The sequence below is a fragment of the Scardinius erythrophthalmus genome, assembly GCF_964197995.2.
Source record: "Scardinius erythrophthalmus genome assembly, chromosome: 18".
In the NCBI taxonomy this organism is placed as follows: Eukaryota; Metazoa; Chordata; class Actinopteri; order Cypriniformes; family Leuciscidae; genus Scardinius; species Scardinius erythrophthalmus.
The window spans coordinates 518,149-540,000 of record NC_138238.1 but is presented as its reverse complement, the minus strand read 5'-3'; the positions used below and the strand labels follow the sequence as shown (position 1 = coordinate 540,000).

The 21,852-nt window shown below is 43.9% G+C and overlaps 2 protein-coding genes across 4 annotated transcripts in view; one reads left to right on the top strand and one right to left on the bottom strand.

Annotated features, from left to right (window-relative positions):
• lhpp (phospholysine phosphohistidine inorganic pyrophosphate phosphatase) overlaps positions 1–6,765 on the bottom strand; it is an 18,443-nt gene extending 11,678 nt beyond the window's left edge. The window contains exons 1-2 of the mRNA XM_081392846.1: positions 6,573–6,765; positions 2,052–2,239 (exon numbers count right to left, since the gene is read on the bottom strand). Coding sequence (XP_081248972.1) covers positions 2,052–2,239; positions 6,573–6,724 — 340 coding nt within the window. The 5' untranslated portion in view covers positions 6,725–6,765. The remainder of the gene's footprint in view (positions 1–2,051; positions 2,240–6,572) is intronic.
• The window catches only part of oat (ornithine aminotransferase), a 42,690-nt gene that overhangs the window by 557 nt on the left and 20,281 nt on the right, over positions 1–21,852 (top strand). The window contains exons 2-6 of one of the 3 annotated variants that reach the window (XM_081392843.1): positions 7,174–7,314; positions 15,436–15,657; positions 18,428–18,652; positions 18,745–18,840; positions 21,114–21,241. In XM_081392843.1, coding sequence (XP_081248969.1) covers positions 15,447–15,657; positions 18,428–18,652; positions 18,745–18,840; positions 21,114–21,241 — 660 coding nt within the window. In that variant the 5' untranslated portion in view covers positions 7,174–7,314; positions 15,436–15,446. Of the gene's footprint in view, positions 1–7,173; positions 7,315–7,744; positions 7,919–15,435; positions 15,658–18,427; positions 18,653–18,744; positions 18,841–21,113; positions 21,242–21,852 lie in introns of those variants that run through there. The other 2 variants (XM_081392844.1, XM_081392845.1) reach the window with 2 other exon arrangements.

The window sequence follows — 21,852 nt, the reverse complement described above, 5'->3', positions numbered from 1 at the left end:
CACACACACACAACACAGTTAGGGTTACTCGTGTCCACGCCCTCGAACTCTGCCGTCAGCCCTGAGACACACACACACACACACACACACACAACACAGTTAGGGTTACTGGTGTCCACGCCCTCGAACTCTGCCGTCAGCCCTGAGACACACACACACACACACACAACACAGTTAGGGTTACTGGTGTCCACGCCCTCGAACTCTGCCGTCAGCCCTGAGACACACACACACACACACACACACACAACACAGTTAGGGTTACTCGTGTCCACGCCCTCGAACTCTGCCGTCAGCCCTGAGACACACACACACACACACACACACAACACAGTTAGGGTTACTCGTGTCCACGCCCTCGAACTCTGCCGTCAGCCCTGAGACACACACACACACACACACACACACAACACAGTTAGGGTTACTCGTGTCCACGCCCTCGAACTCTGCCGTCAGCCCTGAGACACACACACACACACACACACACACAACACAGTTAGGGTTACTGGTGTCCACGCCCTCGAACTCTGCCGTCAGCCCTGAGACACACACACACACACACACACACACACACACACACAACACAGTTAGGGTTACTGGTGTCCACGCCCTCGAACTCTGCCGTCAGCCCTGAGACACACACACACACACACACACACACACACACACACAACACAGTTAGGGTTACTGGTGTCCACGCCCTCGAACTCTGCCGTCAGCCCTGAGACACACACACACACACACACACACACACACAACACAGTTAGGGTTACTGGTGTCCACGCCCTCGAACTCTGCCGTCAGCCCTGAGACACACACACACACACACACACACACAACACAGTTAGGGTTACTCGTGTCCACGCCCTCGAACTCTGCCGTCAGCCCTGAGACACACACACACACACACACACACACAACACAGTTAGGGTTACTGGTGTCCACGCCCTCGAACTCTGCCGTCAGCCCTGAGACACACACACACACACACACACACACACACACACACACACACACACACACACACACACACACACAACACAGTTAGGGTTACTGGTGTCCACGCCCTCGAACTCTGCCGTCAGCCCTGAGACACACACACACACACACACAACACAGTTAGGGTTACTGGTGTCCACGCCCTCGAACTCTGCCGTCAGCCCTGAGACACACACACACACACACACAACACAGTTAGGGTTACTGGTGTCCACGCCCTCGAACTCTGCCGTCAGCCCTGAGACACACACACACACACACACACACACACAACACAGTTAGGGTTACTCGTGTCCACGCCCTCGAACTCTGCCGTCAGCCCTGAGACACACACACACACACACACACACACAACACAGTTAGGGTTACTGGTGTCCACGCCCTCGAACTCTGCCGTCAGCCCTGAGACACACACACACACACACACACACACACACACACACACAACACAGTTAGGGTTACTGGTGTCCACGCCCTCGAACTCTGCCGTCAGCCCTGAGACACACACACACACACACACACACACAACACAGTTAGGGTTACTCGTGTCCACGCCCTCGAACTCTGCCGTCAGCCCTGAGACACACACACACACACACACACACACAACACAGTTAGGGTTACTGGTGTCCACGCCCTCGAACTCTGCCGTCAGCCCTGAGACACACACACACACACACACACACACACACACACACACACACACACACACACACACACACACACACACACACAACACAGTTAGGGTTACTGGTGTCCACGCCCTCGAACTCTGCCGTCAGCCCTGGACACACACACACACACACACACACACACACAACACAGTTAGGGTTACTCGTGTCCACGCCCTCGAACTCTGCCGTCAGCCCTGAGACACACACACACACACACGTCTCTCTGTTGCAGTGATGTTTATGATGATGGTGATGATGATGATGAAGGTGATGATGATGATGGTGATGAAGGTGATGATGATGATGATGATGAAGGTGATGATGATGATGGTGATGAAGGTGATGATGATGATGGTGATGAAGGTGTGAGTGCAGTACCGTCGTGCACCAGCAGGTGTGGCCTCAGGCATCTCTCTCTGATGATGCGCACGAGCGCGGGCGCGGGCGCGAACACGTGACTGACGCTGATGTCGAAGCCCATCACACGCAGCCTCTGCACGAACTGCTCACGCGTGTTCTGGGTCTCGTTAGTGCAGAAGCGCACCGTCAGACCCGAGCCCATCAGCCTGACACACACACACAAACTTTTGTTTTATATTTGTGTATATTGTTTAGTTTGTATCTGATCAGATAGTGAGTAAAGAATGATCACAGCTGGCATTCCTTCAGTTCAACACTGAAAGTTGCATTGTGGGATACTCAGTACAGAACAGCCCACTATAGCCCATTAGGGGTGATGTGTACGGATCAGCTCCCCACGGTTCGGCACGCGTGCGATTCGCAGATTAACCGCTAAATTTAACCGTCATAGAGTGAAAGTTTATCATTTGGACGTGTTTTGTCATTTTACACATTCAAACAATTTTAGACGTGGAAGAAGAGGCAAGTGTTCTCTCGGTTCTGTCATGAGTGAAGAGTTGAGAAAGAAACCGGATGTTTGTCAGTTTATTCGGTCTTAAAGTGACAGTAGCCTAATATCCCTGCTGTCGTCTGTGTCATTAATGTTAAAGGTGCTCTAAGTAACTTTTTCACCTTAACTGAACAGCTTCGGAGTCAGTGGAATGGTTATATTACTTATTTCGGGTTGAATGGTGGTGGTTTCGCACCCCCCTGGTGCCCGAGAGCGGAAAAAACTCACTTGCAACTTTGGGCCGGTGTGGTGAAGTATCCGGTCACTCTGAAGTGATGGGTCCGGGCTGAGGACCCAATTAGTATGCCAGTAGTATGCCTGATCTGAAATCTGTTCTCACGACACGGTAAGGCAGTATCAGTGCAGTAATATCAGGTAAAGCTCATAGCACAATCATCGGATAACGTTAGCTGTATGCTATGCTACTATCTAAGCTAACTAAAAAACACACTAACAACGAGAAATGTTTAATTTCACAATCTATTGGTTGGTCTATCGGTTAAATACTAGTATATGAAACGTATAATTTAAAATACATTAAATACATTAATGACTCGTTATAACGTAGTACAAACGTCTTCTATAATAAAGTGATTTTGTATGATTTGTAACCAGGCACTAAAGCTATTACCCATAAAACGTGCTTTGAACCAATCGGATTGCTTGGGTCCTCAGCCCGGACCCATCACTTCAGAGTGACCGGATACTTCACCACTAAATAAATTAAGAGCATTTACTACCAGACACTAGGGGGAGCTTCGTAGAGAAAAAAGTCAAGTGTATTTGTATAGCGCTTTTCACAATACAGATTGTATCAAAGCAGCTTCACAGTATTAAATTAAAATAATACAACAAGGTTTGTTTCAAGTGGAATTTATTGATTGATAAAATAAAATTAAATATCCCCAAATATCCCCAACTGAGCAAGCCAAAGGCAACGGTGGCAAGGAACCGAAAAACTCCATCAGGTGACCTAATGGAGAAAAAAAAAACCTTGGGAGAACCCAGGCTCAGTCGGGGGCCAGTTCTCCTCTGGCGTTTATGAACTAGAGGCCGGATTGAACTGTAGGATTAAAAGTATTATATGAATGCCTGGCTGAAGAGATGCGTCTTTAATCTAGTTTTAAACTGGGAGAGCGAGTCTGAGCAACGAACAGTATCCGGAAGGCTATTCCAGAGTTTTGGAGCTAAATGTGAAAATGCTCTCCCTCCTTTGGTGGATCTGGATATCCTAGGTATGACCAAAAGCCTCGAGTTTAGTGACCTTAAAGAGCGCGATGGATTATAGGGCGATAGAAGATCGGTTAAATAGACTGGAGCTAAGCCGTTTAGGGCTTTATAAGTCAGTAGCAATACCTTGTAATTAATACGGGACTTTATAGGTAACCAATGTAGGGATGATAAAATCGGTGTTATATGATCATATTTTCTTGATCTAGTTAGAACTCTAGCGGCTGCATTTTGGACTAACTGTAGCTTGTTTATTGAGGATGCAGGACAACCAGCTAATAACGCATTACAGTAATCTAGTCTCGAGGTCATGAATGCATGAACTAACTTTTCTGCATCAGAAACTGATAGCATATTACGTAGCTTAGCAATGTTTCTAAGGTGGAAAAAGGCTGTTTTTGTAACACATGAAATATGATTTTCAAAAGACAGGTTGCAATCTAGTATAACACCCAGGTCTTTTACTGTAGACGATGAAGTAACAGGACATCTTTTTCACCTGTCACTTGCGAGGATATTAAGGGTTTATTAAGTAAAGTGAAACCATCCTCAAGCCCGCTTGATGTATTGCCGACTTCATTGCTACTAAATGTGTTTGATTTAGTCGGACCATATGTTGTTAGATTGATTAACCTTTCCCTTTTAACCGGTTCTGTGCCTAGCCATTTTAAACAAGCAGTTGTCAGCCCCATACTGAAGAAACCTAATTTGGATTCTTTTGAACCAACTAACTACAGGCCTATATCTAAACTGCCTTTTTTATCTAAAATCCTAGAGAGAGTGGTGGCGGGGCAGCTGACTTCATTTCTTGATGGAAAAAATTTGTTTGATAAATTTCAGTCAGGTTTTCGCAAATGCCATTCAACTGAGACTGCGCTTCTTAAAGTATCAAATGACATTTTGATGGCTGCTGACTCTGGACAGTACACTGATAGATCATTTTGTGCGTCTATTAATAACATTTTGTCAGAAATGACCCCTCTGTCATATGGAGTTCCTCAGGGTTCGGTTTTAGGTCCTATTTTGTTTTTATTGTATATTAGCCCTCTTGGTGAAATTATTCGTAATTTTAATAATGTGTCTAATCACTTTTATGCTGATGACATTCAGTTGTACTGCTCATTCAAAGAGTCAGAGTTGGGTAAATAAATTAACTGATTTATTGGAATGCCTGTCATGCATTAAGACTTGGTTATACAACAATTATTTACAACTGAATATAAAAAAGACTGAAAGTTTGATCATTGCTCCAGAACAAAAAATACCCCAAATTAAACAACACCTCTGTTCCTTGGACTCATCCGTCCAGTTGAGCCTAAGAAACCTTGGCGTTTTGTTCGACCAATCGTTGTCTCTGGATGGTCATTCTAGACAGTTGGTCAGAAACTGTTTTTATCATTTGAGAAATATCTCCAAATATCAAATTTGTTAACTTGCTATATGTAAAGCACTTTGTGATTTTATCTGTGATAGGTGCTATATAAATAAAGTTTACTTACTTACTTACTTACATCCTACTATGTTAAAGTTGTATTGTGAGAGGTTTTGTGGGCGGTTTTTTGAACCGATAAGTAGTACCTCTGTCTTGTCTGGATTTAATAAAAGAAGATTACGCGTCATCCAATCTTTTATATCTTTAACACACTCTGTCAATTTGGATAATTTAGCGTTTTCATCCGGTCGTGATGAAATATAGATTTGAGTGTCATCAGCATAAGAATGGAAACTAATTCCATGTTTCCTTATAATATTTCCAAGTGGCAGCATATATATTGAGAATAATAGAGGGCCTAACACAGATCCCTGCGGCACTCCATAGTTTACTGGAGTTATGATCGATTTTTCTCCATTCAAATAGACAAAATGGTAGCGGTCAGATAAATACGATCTAAACCAGCTTAATGCTTGTCCTTGAACACCAGTGTAGTTTTGTAGTCGATCTAAGAGTATTGTGTGATCTATAGTATCGAACGCAGCACTAAGATCAAGTAACACTAGTATTGAGATACAGCCTTGGTCAGAAGCTAAAAGTAAATCATTTGTGATTTTAACGAGCGCAGTTTCAGTGCTATGATGCGGCCTGAACCCAGACTGAAACTTTTCATAGATGTCATTTTCTTGTAAGAAAGAGCCCAGTTGGGCAGACACAACTTTTTCTAATATTTTAGACATAAATGGAAGATTTGAAATGGGTCTATAATTTACTAGATTATTCGGATCTAATTGTGGTTTCTTAATGAGAGGATTTATAACTGCCAGTTTAAATGTTCTTGGAACATGACCTAAAGATAAAGATGAGTTAATAATATTGAGGAGAGGCTTGCCTGGTGTCCCTTTAATAAAACAACATTTCACTTTTTTTTTTTAATGTGTGAACTCTATCAGTTAGGATAGTAGTTTGTGATGTGGTATCGAAGAACTTCAAGTGAGCTTTAAGTAATAAATGTAAAGCAAAGTTACAATTTTGGGATCCGTTCCACCTCTATATACCATAAATCAAATCATATTACATTTTTCATAAAGATATGGCATAAATAATAAGAATAGTATGGTAGTATGCTATATTTAGACTGCATTGAGAAAGTTTGCATACTATGCACAGGACAGACAGACAGACAGACAGACAGACAGACAGACAGACAGACAGACAGACAGACAGACAGACAGACAGACAGACAGATAGATAGATAGATAGATAGATAGATAGATAGATAGATAGATAGATAGATAGATAGATAGATAGATAGATAGATAGATACCGCTTGACTGCTTCTAAAGATCCGGGTATCGCTTGTCCTCCTCCTTCTCCACTATCATACAGAACTCCACACATGTCTAATATCACTCCTTTCACACTCTTCAACATCTCCATTCCGCTCGCGGCTGTCATGGTGCTGACGCTCGGGCGCATGCGCGGCACACGGCCTTCTGGGAAGTGAAGTTCTTCTGTCGCACGTCACGATGCTTCTAACCAGAGAAGAATTTGCATGCCACGAAAAATGACCTTTGTTAATTAAATGTAGCCTATTCTTTGTATGAAGGCTTGTATTGTATTTTCGTTTGTTTTGTATAAATACAATAATAAGTTTATAATATTATTCATTGAATTAATAAATTTTGCCCAAACAAAATATTTTGGACAATATTTATATATTTTGATTTTAAACTATAGCAGGGGAAATAAATTACTAATGTATATTACCGAGGCAACCCTGCGTCGGTGTTGCGTCACACTCTGCGTCTGTCCTGAGCCTCGTCGTCACGCGCTCAATCACTCGAACTCCATCACTTACAGGTGCAATAAAACCATTAAAGTGTGTAATTAAATGTATTTTAAAGAAATGTTCCATATTTCTGCAGAAAACCGCTCAACGTTGAGCAGCGCTGAAGCGAGTTGCGTCATGACGCAGAGTGACGTGTTTGCGTTCATTTGAATAAGCCGTGTGGAGGCAGCGCGAGACACGCAGCAGCGCAGACTGAACCCGCACGGACCCGCAGCAGGTAAGACACACACACACACACACACACAAACACACACTAAACCGGGTTTAAGCGCGTTACGAGACGAGAGAAACACACACGGGTGTTACAGCGCGAGACGTGAGGGCTGATGAATATTGATAAGACGAGGATGTTAATGCGCTCACATCAGCTTCAGTGATGAACATAAGGGTGATGAAGGTGCTTTCCCTCTCGCTGTGTGTGTGTGTGTGTGTGTGTGTGTGTGTGTGTGTGAACAGATTCGCGTGGGATTCACTGCGAGTTTATGCAGTGATATATATTTTATTTTATGTAGTTACTTTATTGAACTTCTTTGGACTGCTGTGTAACTATATTAGTTATTATTATATATTTATTATCTGTGTGTGTGTGTGTGTGTGTGTGTGTGTGTGTGTGTGTGTGTGTGTGTGTCTTTATTTAATCCTGGCAGGGCTCGTGGTGGGTGTTTTGAGGGCAGTGAGTGTTCAGCCAATCAATGGACGTGCGAGAGATCACGTGGTCACACGCCTGCTGTAGGACTGACACTTGCTGAAAAGTTTCTGCGAATGTTTAATAATTACTGAGAGTCTCTGAGCGGAGCGAGGCCGGTGTTTGCTCATCTGAGGTCATCAGCTCTGTGAACTCACTTCAGAAAACTTTATTGGCATGACAAAAAAAACAAATACATGTTGTATAGCCAAATCATTAAAACAACATAGAAAATGATTTAGAACATTTAATAAAGCCGGTACAGAAAATAATAATAAAACTAAATAAAAAGACAATATTAAATGTATTCATGGCTAGATAATAATAAAATAAAGAAAGAATAATAATAAAAAGATTATAGTTCAGAAATCATGTAACAACTGAACTTAGAAATGGAACATTATATACATGTGTGTAGGTCTGATGAGGTGTGTGTGTGTGTGTGTGTGTGTGTGTGTGTGTAGGTCTGATGAGGTGTGTGTGTGTGTGTGTGTGTGTGTGTGTGTGTGTGTGTGTGTGTGTGTGTGTGTGTGTGTGTGTGTGTGTGTGTGTGTGTAGGTCTGATGAGGTGTGTGTGTGTGTGTGTGTGTGTGTGTAGGTCTGATGAGGTGTGTGTAGGTCTGATGAGGTGTGTGTGTGTGTGTGTGTGTGTGTGTGTGTGTGTGTGTGTGTGTGTGTGTGTGTGTGTGTGTGTGTGTGTGTGTGTGTGTGTGTGTGTAGGTCTGATGAGGTGTGTGTGTGTGTGTGTGTGTGTGTGTGTGTGTGTGTGTGTAGGTCTGATGAGGTGTGTGTGTGTGTAGGTCTGATGAGGTGTGTGTGTGTGTGTGTGTGTGTGTGTGTGTGTGTGTGTGTGTGTGTGTGTGTGTGTGTGTGTGTGTGTGTGTGTGTGTGTGTGTGTGTGTGTGTGTAGGTCTGATGAGGTGTGTGTGTGTGTGTGTGTGTGTGTGTGTGTGTGTGTGTGTGTGTGTGTGTGTGTGTGTAGGTCTGATGAGGTGTGTGTGTGTGTGTGTGTGTGTGTGTGTGTGTAGGTCTGATGAGGTGTGTGTGTGTGTGTGTGTGTGTGTGTGTGTGTGTGTGTAGGTCTGATGAGGTGTGTGTGTGTGTAGGTCTGATGAGGTGTGTGTGTGTGTGTGTGTGTGTGTGTGTGTGTGTGTGTGTGTGTGTGTGTGTGTGTGTAGAGGTCTGATGGGGTGTGTGTGTGGGCTGTGAGTGAGTGTGTGTTTATTGGATGTTTGCTTCTTTCTGGTTCTCTCTATTATCTGTCAGAACATTGATCTCTAGACATGATCATGTGATTGGAGATGAAGTAACTGAGCATTAGCATTAGCATTAGCGTGTTGTGAGTGAAAGGCTGATCTGGCCATGATGATGACCGGCGGATCTGCGTCTGAATGAGAACTGAATGATCATCGGTTTCTTTCTCATGCTGTCGCTCCAGAGGACACGACATGTGACCTCATCATCATGTGACCTCATCATCATCACTGCTCTCAGAAACGGGGATGAAGCTGTTTTCATCCATTATTGTTGATGGAGAAACTCCTGATTCAGCAGTGCAGTGAACAGAGCCTGAACCGTCCAGTTTAGCAGTGAGCGTGCAATCCGCTTCTGTAACTCTGTCAGTGTTTATTGTAAATGATTTATGGGTGTACATCATCATCATTGTGTTAATAATGTTGCATCAGAATCAGTTGCTCTTGCAGCATCTCTTCTCTGATGACGAGGGCGGGGCTATAACCTGTCACTCACATGAGATCAGCCAATAGCGGGGCCAGTTACAGCCGAACAGTTAAACGGCCCAAGTTCCGAGAGCCCCGCCCACATTTGTTCTTGTTCCTGAAGCATTTACTCGATATACGTCATGTGGATCTATTATTGATGTATCCACTGATGTTTTGGCATCTGATGCAGACCGTCCTGTTCTGATAATTATGGAAATTAATAATAAAAAGAGCGATTAAAAGCAAAAAACTCTCTGAGACACACCGAAACTAAACGATCAAATGTACACAAAAATATGTCAAAATGGCCGGCTTGGAGATTCACTAAAACACAGTTTATGTCTTGAATGGACGCGGTTCTGGAGAGAGTGAATATGGTGCGTCAGTAGCCTATCAGATCCGCTCTCGCTCTTAAAGGGGCAGCGGCCTAATAAACATGCGCATGCGCCATCACTGCAATCAAACAACAGAAGGCAAAGAGAAAATCACTCGCAGCTCTTGATGAATAACTTCAGCTTTAATAAACATTAATCTGTCTATGATAAACTATGCCGTGTTATTTTACATCTGATTACTTTATTAGATTTCTTTTTAGACCGTACCTGAGCAGTAATGTTAGACCTTCCTGAAGTTACAGCACTGTGAAGGCCTCTGTACTGTGCATCTGTGTTTGTTTATCTTTTATCTTTAGTTTATCTTTCTTTAATATATATATATGAAACAAAAAGAGGCGGTAAGAATACCGTTAAAGTGCCGGATGGGTCAGCAGTTTCGGGTGAGAGGAGTAATACCGCTAAACCTCACCGATTCCCGTCCCAGTGTGACTCTAATATGTCTCATGTTTTCATCCTTGTATAGTTTTACTGCCTTCGTCATGAAAATCAACTTAATTATGACATTTTTGGGGGAAATGGTATATTACATCATGACTCCATGACATCATCATCTTCCCGCCGGACGTGAAGTAATTTGATGTTGTTCTGCACAGATGTTGTTCTGCACAGATGTTGTTCTGCACAGATGTTGTTCTGCACAGATGTTGTTCTGCACAGATGTTGTTCTGCACAGATGTTGTTCTGCACACATGTTGTTCTGCACACATGTTGTTCTGCACAGATGTTGTTCTACACACATGTTGTTCTGCTCAGATGTTGTTCCGCTCAGATGTTGTTCTGCACAGATGTTGTTCTGCTCAGATGTTGTTCCGCACAGATGTTGTTCCGCTCAGATGTTGTTCCGCACAGATGTTGTTCCGCTCAGATGTTGTTCTGCTCAGATGTTGTTCCGCACAGATGTTGTTCCGCTCAGATGTTGTTCTGCACACATGTTGTTCTGCACAGATGTTGTTCTACACACATGTTGTTCTGCTCAGATGTTGTTCTGCACAGATGTTGTTCTGCACAGATGTTGTTCTGCACAGATGTTGTTCTGCACAGATGTTGTTCTGCACACATGTTGTTCTGCACACATGTTGTTCTGCACAGATGTTGTTCTACACACATGTTGTTCTGCTCAGATGTTGTTCCGCTCAGATGTTGTTCTGCACAGATGTTGTTCTGCTCAGATGTTGTTCCGCACAGATGTTGTTCCGCTCAGATGTTGTTCCGCACAGATGTTGTTCCGCTCAGATGTTGTTCTGCTCAGATGTTGTTCCGCACAGATGTTGTTCCGCTCAGATGTTGTTCTGCACACATGTTGTTCTGCACAGATGTTGTTCTACACACATGTTGTTCTGCACAGATGTTGTTCTGCACACATGTTGTTCTACACACATGTTGTTCTGCACAGATGTTGTTCTGCACAGATGTTGTTCTGCACAGATGTTGTTCTGCACAGATGTTGTTCTGCACAGATGTTGTTCTGCACACATGTTGTTCTGCACACATGTTGTTCTGCACAGATGTTGTTCCGCTCAGATGTTGTTCTGCACAGATGTTGTTCTACACACATGTTGTTCTGCTCAGATGTTGTTCCGCTCAGATGTTGTTCTGCACAGATGTTGTTCTGCTCAGATGTTGTTCCGCACAGATGTTGTTCCGCTCAGATGTTGTTCCGCACAGATGTTGTTCCGCTCAGATGTTGTTCTGCTCAGATGTTGTTCCGCACAGATGTTGTTCCGCTCAGATGTTGTTCTGCACACATGTTGTTCTGCACAGATGTTGTTCTGCACACATGTTGTTCTGCTCAGATGTTGTTCCGCTCAGATGTTGTTCTGCACAGATGTTGTTCTGCTCAGATGTTGTTCCGCACAGATGTTGTTCCGCTCAGATGTTGTTCCGCACAGATGTTGTTCCGCTCAGATGTTGTTCTGCTCAGATGTTGTTCCGCACAGATGTTGTTCCGCTCAGATGTTGTTCCGCTCAGATGTTGTTCCGCACAGATGTTGTTCCGCACAGATGTTGTTCCGCACAGATGTTGTTCCGCTCAGATGTTGTTCCGCACAGATGTTGTTCCGCTCAGATGTTGTTCTGCTCAGATGTTGTTCCGCACAGATGTTGTTCCGCACAGATGTTGTTCCGCACAGATGTTGTTCCGCACAGATGTTGTTCCGCACAGATGTTGTTCCGCACAGATGTTGTTCCGCTCAGATGTTGTTCCGCACAGATGTTGTTCCGCACACATGTTGTTCTGCACAGATGTTGTTCTGCACACATGTTGTTCTGCACAGATGTTGTTCTGCACACATGTTGTTCTACACACATGTTGTTCTGCACAGATGTTGTTCTGCACAGATGTTGTTCTGCACAGATGTTGTTCCGCACAGATGTTGTTCCGCACAGATGTTGTTCCGCTCAGATGTTGTTCCGCACAGATGTTGTTCCGCTCAGATGTTGTTCTGCTCAGATGTTGTTCTGCACAGATGTTGTTCCGCTCAGATGTTGTTCCGCTCAGATGTTGTTCCGCACAGATGTTGTTCCGCACAGATGTTGTTCCGCACAGATGTTGTTCCGCTCAGATGTTGTTCCGCACACATGTTGTTCCGCACACATGTTGTTCTGCACAGATGTTGTTCTGCACACATGTTGTTCTGCACAGATGTTGTTCTGCACACATGTTGTTCTACACACATGTTGTTCTGCACAGATGTTGTTCTGCACAGATGTTGTTCTGCACAGATGTTGTTCTGCACAGATGTTGTTCTGCACAGATGTTGTTCTGCACAGATGTTGTTCTGCACAGATGTTGTTCTACACACATGTTGTTCTGCACAGATGTTGTTCTACACACATGTTGTTCTGCTCAGATGTTCTGCTCAGATGTTGTTCTGCACAGATGTTGTTCTACACACATGTTGTTCTGCACAGATGTTGTTCTGCACACATGTTGTTCTACACACATGTTGTTCTGCACAGATGTTGTTCTACACACATGTTGTTCTGCTCAGATGTTGTTCCGCTCAGATGTTGTTCCGCTCAGATGTTGTTCTGCACAGATGTTGTTCCGCTCAGATGTTGTTCCGCACAGATGTTGTTCCGCTCAGATGTTGTTCCGCACAGATGTTGTTCTGCACAGATGTTGTTCCGCACAGATGTTGTTCCGCTCAGATGTTGTTCCGCTCAGATGTTGTTCCGCACAGATGTTGTTCCGCACAGATGTTGTTCCGCTCAGATGTTGTTCCGCTCAGATGTTGTTCCGCTCAGATGTTGTTCCGCTCAGATGTTGTTCCGCACAGATGTTGTTCCGCTCAGATGTTGTTCCGCTCAGATGTTGTTCCGCACAGATGTTGTTCCGCACAGATGTTGTTCCGCTCAGATGTTGTTCCGCACAGATGTTGTTCCGCACACATGTTGTTCCGCTCAGATGTTGTTCCGCTCAGATGTTGTTCCGCACAGATGTTGTTCCGCACAGATGTTGTTCCGCTCAGATGTTGTTCCGCACAGATGTTGTTCCGCACACATGTTGTTCCGCACAGATGTTGTTCCGCACACATGTTGTTCCGCACAGATGTTGTTCTGCACAGATGTTGTTCTGCACACATGTTGTTCTGCACAGATGTTGTTCTGCACACATGTTGTTCTACACACATGTTGTTCTGCACAGATGTTGTTCTGCACAGATGTTGTTCTGCACAGATGTTGTTCTGCACGGATGTTGTTCCGCACGGATGTTGTTCCGCACGGATGTTGTTCCGCACGGATGTTGTTCCGCACGGATGTTGTTCCGCACGGATGTTGTTCCGCACGGATGTTGTTTCCGCACGGATGTTGTTCGCACGGATGTTGTTCTGCACACATGTTGTTCCGCACACTTGTTGTTCCGCACAGATGTTGTTCCGCACAGATGTTGTTCCGCTCAGATGTTGTTCTGCACACATGTTGTTCCGCTCAGATGTTGTTCTGCACAGATGTTGTTCCGCACGGATGTTGTTCCGCACGGATGTTGTTCCGCACGGATGTTGTTCCGCACGGATGTTGTTCCGCACACATGTTGTTCTGCACAGATGTTGTTCTGCACAGATGTTGTTCTGCACAGATGTTGTTCTGCACAGATGTTGTTCTGCACAGATGTTGTTCTGCACACATGTTGTTCTGCACAGATGTTGTTCCGCACGGATGTTGTTCCGCACGGATGTTGTTTCCGCACGGATGTTGTTCGCACGGATGTTGTTCCGCACGGATGTTGTTCCGCACACTTGTTGTTCCGCACAGATGTTGTTCCGCACAGATGTTGTTCCGCTCAGATGTTGTTCCGCACACATGTTGTTCCGCTCAGATGTTGTTCCGCACGGATGTTGTTCCGCACGGATGTTGTTCCGCACGGATGTTGTTCCGCACGGATGTTGTTTCCGCACGGATGTTGTTCGCACGGATGTTGTTCCGCACGGATGTTGTTCCGCACGGATGTTGTTCCGCACGGATGTTGTTCCGCACGGATGTTGTTCCGCACGGATGTTGTTCCGCACGGATGTTGTTTCCGCACGGATGTTGTTCGCACGGATGTTGTTCTGCACACATGTTGTTCCGCACACTTGTTGTTCCGCACAGATGTTGTTCCGCACAGATGTTGTTCCGCTCAGATGTTGTTCTGCACACATGTTGTTCCGCTCAGATGTTGTTCTGCACAGATGTTGTTCCGCACGGATGTTGTTCCGCACGGATGTTGTTCCGCACGGATGTTGTTCCGCACGGATGTTGTTCCGCACGGATGTTGTTCCGCACGGATGTTGTTTCCGCACGGATGTTGTTCGCACGGATGTTGTTCCGCACGGATGTTGTTCCGCACACTTGTTGTTCCGCACAGATGTTGTTCCGCACAGATGTTGTTCCGCTCAGATGTTGTTCCGCACACATGTTGTTCCGCTCGGATGTTGTTCCGCACGGATGTTGTTCCGCACGGATGTTGTTCCGCACGGATGTTGTTCCGCACGGATGTTGTTTCCGCACGGATGTTGTTCGCACGGATGTTGTTCCGCACGGATGTTGTTCCGCACGGATGTTGTTCCGCACGGATGTTGTTTCCGCACGGATGTTGTTCCGCACGGATGTTGTTCCGCACGGATGTTGTTCCGCACGGATGTTGTTCGCACGGATGTTGTTCCGCACGGATGTTGTTCCGCACGGATGTTGTTCCGCACGGATGTTGTTCCGCACGGATGTTGTTCCGCACGGATGTTGTTCCGCTCGGATGTTGTTCCGCTCAGATGTTGTTCCGCTCAGATGTTGTTCCGCACACATGTTGTTCCGCACAGATGTTGTTCCGCTCAGATGTTGTTCAGCACACATGTTGTTCCGCTCAGATGTTGTTCCGCACGGATGTTGTTCCGCTCGGATGTTGTTCCGCACACATGTTGTTCCGCACGGATGTTGTTCGCACGGATGTTGTTCCGCACGGATGTTGTTCTGCACGAGAACACCAGTCTGCGCGACTCTAACCGTTGAGTTGTATGTTTGGTGTGTGTGAACTGAAGGGCTCTCTGTTGTGTCTGTCTCAGAACGAGCCGCCATGAACCGCATGCAGAGTCTGATGAGAGGCGTGGGCAGAGTGACGCCCGCCCTGAGCCGTGCAGTGCATTCTGGGACACGCACGTCCTCCGCGGCCTCCAGAGTGAAACACGAGGAGCGTCAGCTGACGTCAGAGGAGGTGTTCGCGCGCGAGGATCGTTACGGCGCTCACAACTACCATCCGCTGCCCGTAGCCCTGGAGCGAGGAGAGGGTAACCACACACACACACTCACTCACACACACTCACTCACACACACTCTCACACACTCTAAACACACACACACACACACACATAAAGTTATTTTCCAGCTAAAGTTAGTTAGTTTGATTCACTTCCGTCGCAATGATCATTAGTTATTAACTTAGCGGCCGCTTACACACACCGCTCTTACAGGAAACTCTTCAGTTCTCTCTGCGCAAACTTTAAAAACGCGAACCCGTGAAAACGCTGACGGCGCACATGTGTATTACGAGTTCAGTCTATAGGTGTGTGTGTTTGAATATCTGTGCGCAGGCGTGTAGTCCTTCCCTACAAACAACCCTCAACAAACAGGATATATATATATATATATATATATATATATATATATATATATATATATATATATATATATATATATATATATATATATATATATATATATATATATATATATATCTCCTGTTTGTTGAGGGTTGTTTGTGTTATCGCTTCACAGCTTTATATATATATAGCTGTGAAGCGATAATATTTTTAAAAGTAATGCAGTACAAAATGTGCCAATTAATGTAACTAATCGCAAAATAATCACACATCAGATTTGGCTGAGAAATCCCCCCCCCCCCAAATAATATAAAGTCATTAATGTGTTAAATGAGAAAAGCATCAAATAGTAAAAGAAAAAAATATTTTATTTGATGCAACATAAATTTGCAACACGTAAACTTTTAGGCTTCAACGGCCATGAGTGTGAGTGAATGGTGACGCAAGTTGAATTTTTGCGTGAACTATCCCATTAATTGTTTTTATTTTAATTATTATCATAGAAATAACTAAAACTGAGTGGAGTGAGTGAGTCATTAATTCCTTAGTTCAAACGCAGATTCGTTCAGGAATGAAACACCGCTGTGTGGCTCGAACACTTCTGCTCTGGCTGTATAGGTAATATTTCCACTGGAAAAAATGTGCAGAAGCAGACAATATTGTGTCTAAAATATAACACAATATTAACTTCTTATTTACTGAACTGTTGTACAGACCCTTTCCAAAAAATTAGAATATCATGGAAAAGTTTATTTATTTCCATAATTCCATTCAAAACGTTAAACTTCCATAGATTATAAATTCAGGGCCCACAACTTAAACGATTTAAATATGTAGTTGTTTATTTGTACATAATTTGGGCTTCCAGCTCATAAAACCCACGAAAACAGGATTTAAAAAAATTTGAATATTACATGAAATCACACAGTAATTACACAGTGATACCATGGTCATTGTGAACCAGGTGTTGGTTCTGTTGGCAGTGTGGGCCGGTGCAGATCCTGCTGGGAAATGAAGGAAGCATGAAGTTCTCTAGACATGTCCTGACTCTGTATTTAATAAAGCACAGTGGACCAAAGTCATCTTTTCTGATGAGAGCAAATTTCGCATCTCATTTGGAAACCAAGGTCCCAGAGTCTGGAGGAAGAATGGAGAGGCACACAGTCCGAGATGCTGGAAGTCCAGTGTGAAGTTTCCACAGTCTGTGTTGGTCATCGGCTGGTGTTGGTCCACTGTGCGGTCCACTCAACGCAGCCGTCGACCAGGACATGTCCAGAGCACTTCATGCTTCCTTCAGCAGACAAGCTTTATGGAGATGCTGACTTCATTTCCCAGCAGGATCTGCACCGGCCCACACTGCCAACAGAACCAACACCTGCTTCAGTGACCGTGGTATCACTGTGTAATTACTGTGTGATTTCATGTAATATTCTAATTTTTTGAAATCCTGTTTTCGTGGGTTTTATGAGCTGGAAGCCCAAATTATGTACAAATAAACAACTAAATACTTGAAATCGTTTAAGTTGTGGGCCCTGAATCTATAATCTATGGAAGTTTTAACATTTTGAATGGAATTATGGAAATAAAGAAACTTTTCCATGATATTCTAATTTTTTGGAAAGGGTCTGTATAAAATCAGTATCACATTCTTTGCTACAGAAGCAGCTCTCGCGTGATCTCACAGTCGATCCTCGTCCAGTCAGCTTCATTTCTACAGCGCTTCATACAGTACGGAGTGTTTCACAGCAGCTTTACAGAGATAACAGGAAAAACCAGTGTGTCCTGCCGCATGTTCCTCATCAACTGTATGAAGTGTAAGATGACTGGGCGGGTGTGTGAATGTGTTAATGATTAAAACTCATTGTTAGTAAAGAAATGGTTCCCTTCCTAAAGTTAGAGAACCCCTGAACTACATCACACACACACACACACACACACACACCCCAGTACACAGCCACGTCTGGACACACTTCATATGACACCGTTTACTTCATGGCTGGGTGTTCACCACACTTTCTACTGATTGAGAGGAAATACTGCGGTAGACTGACTCAGAACGGCACATTTTACTGTCATGAGTGAATATTGTAGAAAAATTCCACTCTAGTATTAATTCAGGATTGCAGTGTTTACAAAGAGCACCAGCAGGAGGCGCTGTAGTGGCAGAAACTGCGGTTTCCACGGTAACGGCTCATAAACGCTGCTTATCAGGAAAGATAAAGAAAGATTAAATTAAAATAACTAAACTTTTCTAAAGACAGTCAGTTCCCTTCAAAGAAACGTGCATATAACGACATACACCAATATTGCGGTATATTACAAATTCATATAACAAAAATAAGCAAGACATCAGGCTCTGGCGTACGCACAGGTTTTATAGGTTCCGCACGTACACTGTTAGTAAGGATCGCGCACAGCTGTGTGAGTGAGAGCCCTGACCTGACGTGTCCCGCCGCAGGGGTTCACCTGTGGGACGTGGAGGGCCGCCGCTACTTCGACTTCTTGAGCGCGTACAGTGCTGTAAACCAGGGCCACTGCCACCCGAAGATCATCTCGGCGCTGACGGCCCAGGCCTCCAGACTCACGCTCACGTCCAGAGCCTTCTACAACGACCAGCTGGGCGCCTACGAGCAGTACATCACCGGCCTGTTCGGCTTCGACAAGGTGCTGCCCATGAACACAGGTGCGCCTCAGCCGAACACACACATGACCTGTGCTGACCCGTGATCAGTGTGTGACGCTCTGTGTGTGTGTGTGTGTGTGTGTGTGTTTCAGGTGTGGAGGGCGGAGAGACGGCCTGTAAACTCGCCCGTAAGTGGGCCTACACTGTCAAGGGCGTCCCGAAGAATGAGGCCAAGATCGTTTTCGCGAGTGAGTCGAGTCTCCTTCATTTCTACAGCGCTTCACCAGTGTAGAGTCTCACAGCAGCTTTACAGTGATAACAGGAGATTACAGTAACAGAGATTACAGTAACAGAGATTACAGTGAGAACAGGAGAGTACAGTAACAGAGATTACAGTAACAGAGATTACAGTGAGAACAGGAGATTACAGTAACAGAGATTACAGTGAGAACAGGAGATTACAGTAACAGAGATTATAGTGAGAACAGGAGATTACAGTAACAGAGATTACAGTGAGAACAGGAGATTACAGTAACAGAGATTACAGTGAGAACAGGAGATTACAGTAACAGAGATTACAGTGAGAACAGGAGATTACAGTAACAGAGATTACAGTGAGAACAGGAGATTACAGTAACAGAGATTACAGTGAGAACAGGAGATTACAGTAACAGAGATTACAGTGATAACAGGAGAGTACAGTAACAGAGATTACAGTGAGAACAGGAGATTACAGTAACAGAGATTACAGTGAGAACAGGAGATTACAGTAACAGAGATTACAGTGATAACAGGAGATTACAGTAACAGAGATTACAGTGAGAACAGGAGATTACAGTAACAGAGATTACAGTGATAACAGGAGATTACAGTAACAGAGATTACAGTGAGAACAGGAGATTACAGTAACAGAGATTACAGTGAGAACAGGAGATTACAGTAACAGAGATTACAGTGATAACAGGAGATTACAGTAACAGAGATTACAATGATAACAGGAGATTACAGTAACAGAGATTACAGTGAGAACAGGAGATTACAGTAACAGAGATTACAGTGAGAACAGGAGATTACAGTAACAGAGATTACAATGATAACAGGAGATTACAGTAACAGAGATTACAGTGAGAACAGGAGATTACAGTAACAGAGATTACAATGATAACAGGAGATTACAGTAACAGAGATTACAGTGAGAACAGGAGATTACAGTAACAGAGATTACAGTGAGAACAGGAGATTACAGTAACAGAGATTACAATGATAACAGGAGATTACAGTAACAGAGATTACAGTGAGAACAGGAGATTACAGTAACAGAGATTACAATGATAACAGGAGATTACAGTAACAGAGATTACAGTGAGAACAGGAGAGTACAGTAACAGAGATTACAGTGATAACAGGAGATTACAGTAACAGAGAGTGTTTAGGCTTTACTGCAGATCTAGAATAAAGTTATTGTCCAGATAAAGTTAGTTTGATTGATTCACTTCCGTTGTAAAGATCATTAGTTATTAACTTAAGGGCCGCTAACACACACCGCTCTCACAGGAAACAGAAACTTTAAATGTGTTCTGGATGATCATTTGCACGATAACAGTGTTCGGCTCGAGAACACACACTTTGAAACGGGATCCACAGTGCAAGCGGTGACATTTTTTGAAAAACGTGATCATCTCTGTGTAAACTTCAAAAACATGAATCTGTGAAAACGCAGAAAACTGAGTCGCTGAACCTTTACACAGATGTTCTGACGTCACTCTGGATTGAGACGGGGAATGAGGAGTGTCTCCCAAACCTCCTGACAAATCGAAAACCGTTGAAATATACAGTCAAACCAACATTTATTCAGACACCTTCAACATTTCTCACATTATCAGTTTATTCGCTATAGTTTAGTAAATGGTAATAAAATATGAGCAGAACTCAGAGTTATGAACTCAGCTGATATTTGACTGGTTTTGTCCGTCCTTCTGTTAGACTGTCTCACACATGAATTATGTTGAATATCTGTCAGCTGTTAAATTTAACTACACAATTAGATAATACCAGTTTAGCTCAGCCAATCACCAAGCAATGCTTCATTGTGTTCAGTGTGTGTGTAAAAAGAGCATTAGCAATTAAAGAAAACACACTTCAGCAAAACATGATCAGCTCAAAGTGTCCCAATCATTTTTAAACTTTTATAAATGTCACTGGTAGTCACTGAATGAAGAATATTTGGGTATAATATGTCACAGTTTACTTTATTTTGCTCTCCTCACTTACATAAATGAACTGTAGTGTCCTGCACACACTCATAAATGATATCTGGTGTCTGAATAATGTTTGGTTTGAGTGTGTGTTAAGCTTGTGCAGACTTGAGGAATGATGAGCAGCCACTAAGATTGATTTAGTAACATTTTGAGATAATAATGTAACTCTTTGAATGAGCTGTTACCTCATGACTGTGTGTGTGTGTGTGTGTGTGTGTGTGTGTGTGTGTGTGTGTGTGTGTGTGTGTGTGTGTGTCCTGCAGTGGGGAATTTCTGGGGCCGTACGATGGCAGCGATCTCCAGCTCCACAGACCCCAGCAGCTTCGAGGGGTTCGGCCCGTTCATGCCCGGGTTCCAGCTGGTCCCGTATAATGACATCACTGCACTGGAGGTACACACACACACACACACACACAGGGATTAAAGTTCTCCGTCGCTACGACGGATTTCCGTTAATTGCAGCAAGTCCATGACGGATTTCCGTCATTGCGGGTTCCAGTCTGTCCTTAAAGTCTTAAATTCACTTTTCATAATTTTAAGGCCGTAAATAGGCTTTCATTTCTCAAATAGTGTAATAAATATCTTAATTTTAGTTTGAATAGGTCTTAAATTAAGGAAAGACGAGGTGTATTCACCCTGCTGAGGGGGATGTGATCAAAGCCTGGAGTGGAGCAAAAGCACGTTCCTCTCTCCACTCTAAGCACTCTGTAATCACTCCGCTCATAGTCCACTCCGGGTTTTCAATTACCGCTCACGGAAAGTGCATGTCAGGCTAGAGCTGAGCGCTGAGGTAGAACTATATTTCAGTGACACACTTATAATGCAGGTAGGGCTGGGCGATATCGATATAAAAAATATATCGATATATTTTTTAAATGCGATATGGAATTAGACCATATCACATCGATATAGTTCAAATTTGCGCTGTGATCCTTGCTCCCCGCGCCCCCGCTCCTCCTTTTCCACACTGCGTGCGTGTTTAGAGCATGTTATGTTATGAGA